This window comes from Mauremys reevesii, linkage group 1, assembly GCF_016161935.1.
Source record: "Mauremys reevesii isolate NIE-2019 linkage group 1, ASM1616193v1, whole genome shotgun sequence".
Taxonomy (NCBI): Eukaryota; Metazoa; Chordata; order Testudines; family Geoemydidae; genus Mauremys; species Mauremys reevesii.
Genome location: NC_052623.1, coordinates 8,013,593 through 8,015,682, shown reverse-complemented (window position 1 = coordinate 8,015,682; position 2,090 = coordinate 8,013,593). Strand labels below are relative to the sequence as shown.

The 2,090-nt window shown below is 46.0% G+C and overlaps 1 protein-coding gene across 1 annotated transcript; it reads left to right on the top strand.

The window, feature by feature from the left end:
* The first annotated feature begins 252 nt into the window (after window positions 1–252).
* LOC120395371 (putative olfactory receptor 52P1) lies at window positions 253–1,191 on the top strand. The gene has a single exon (XM_039519722.1). It carries the CDS (start codon window positions 253–255, stop codon window positions 1,189–1,191), a length of 939 nt encoding a protein of 312 aa, XP_039375656.1.
* Window positions 1,192–2,090: the final 899 nt, after the last annotated feature.

Here is a 2,090-nt window from a genome sequence, read left to right as displayed (position 1 = left end):
CATCATGTTGACCATTCACCTGGCTTGGTTAGCTCCCTGTGAGGACTTCTCTGGACTTTCCTATGATCTACATAATCTGGTGCCATGTGTAAATGTTGCCACCTCACTGCTCCACCGCATTTCAAGATAGTTAATACCTATAAAATATTTACTGTACTATTTGTTATAAAGCGTGTGACCCCCTCACTGTACTTCTCTCCCTTTGCAGAGACCTGGAGCATTTCAGAGCCTGATAGATGCATCAACCACCTCATGGCAGTTTTCAACCTCACCCTCTCTGACCCTTCAACATTCATCCTAACAGGCATCCCTGGCCTGGAAGCTGCCCACATCTGGATTTCCATCCCTTTCTCTATATTCTACATTATCGGCCTGTTGGGAAATTTCATGGTTCTGTTTGTTGTAGGGAAGGAAGAAACCCTGCACAAGCCGATGTACCTGCTGCTCTGCATGCTGGCGCTCACAGACATCGTCACGCCTACCTTTGTCGTGCCAAAGGCACTGGGCATATTTTGGTTCAATTTGAAAGGCATTACTCTGGCTGGCTGCCTCACCCAGATGTTCTTCCTTCACATGGTTTCTGTTATGCACTCAGCCACCCTCGTGACAATGGCCTTTGATCGCTATGTCGCCATATGTAACCCTCTGCGGTACGCCACCATCCTAACCAACGCACGAATAGCTAAGCTAGGGCTAGTGGGTTTGATGAGAGCTGTTCTCCTCGCTCTGCCAGTTCCCCTGCTCCTGAACAGACAGCCATTCTGTGCCAATCACATTATCCCTCACACGTACTGCGAGCACATGGCCGTGTCTATAATGTCATGTGGGGATACCACAGTCAACAGGATGTATGGCTTGGTGTTAACATTTGTAGTCATCGGGTTAGACCTGACACTCATCGCCCTGTCCTATGGTCTGATCATCAGGGCCGTCCTTAGAATTTCTCAGAAGGAAGCCCACCAGAAAGCCCTCAACACCTGCACTGCCCACATCTGTGTGATGCTGACAACTTATACTCCCTTCCTCTTCACCATTCTGAGACACCGGTTTGGTCAGGGCATCACTCCCCATGTTCACATCATCTTGGCCAACCTCTATTTCCTCCTTCCCCCCATGCTCAACCCTATCATTTATGGGGTCAAAACCAAAGAGCTCCGTGACAAAGTGGGCAAATGCCCCTGCAGAATATGATACCTGGGACCACTAACTTTAAACCTGTGTGACAAGAGGGGGAAGATACTAAATCTATTGTGAACAGTTTACAGCAACAAAAGAAATGGTTGTACTGGTCGCTGCTGATTTAGGACGCTCAGCAGAAGCATTCTACTTCTGATGTAGACAGTGAGGATGAAATATTGCCGTTTAGAGAGAAACAGTAACAAATTAATTTAACACAAAATATGGGCATTGACTACTATCATTAAATACATTTAGACATAAATAATACACTAATGTTATTTTTGTTTTGACACTACATATATTTAGGGTTCCTTTGGGGCTATTTTTAACACCCTTATTTGCCATTTTTTCTTTAAAACATCTGCCAACCCTCAATCATGATCCAAATACCAGTATTGGGGTTTTGAATGTGAATTTGATTTTCATCTCACAGCTTCAACTCCTGCTGGGGCTTGAGCTTTTTTTTTAAAAAAAAATCAAATCTGTACTAGGTATCTAAAAAAATATATCATTTGTTACTTGATGAATAGACCACTGTGTTAATAAAAAAAACAACCTTTGTTTCAATAAATAGATTGGACTATTTTGGGTTCTTTTTCAAGTGATTTTGGGCTATGAATTCATTAGACGTCTGGCAACCAGCCTGGGCCAGAGAAGCAGCCCAGAGAGTCAGAGCTGGGCTGGAGGCAGAGCGGCAGTGCTGAGGCAGAGCTGGGGGGCTGCAGCAGACAAGAGGCAGGAGATGGGGCAGCAGAGACCCGCTGCTCCTATGAGGAGTCAGAGTTGAGCTACAGCATGGAGCTGCGGGGACAGAGCCAGGATAGTGGATGCCGGACCAGCCACAAATAACACGGCAGCCGAGCTCAATAAGCAGCTGGGGAGATCAAGGTGGGGCCATGGATAGAGGGCTC

Coding starts and splice junctions, on each gene's coding strand:
- LOC120395371 (XM_039519722.1), top strand. CDS start 253: ATGGCAGTTTTCAACCTCACCCTCTCTGACCCTTCAACATTCATCCTA.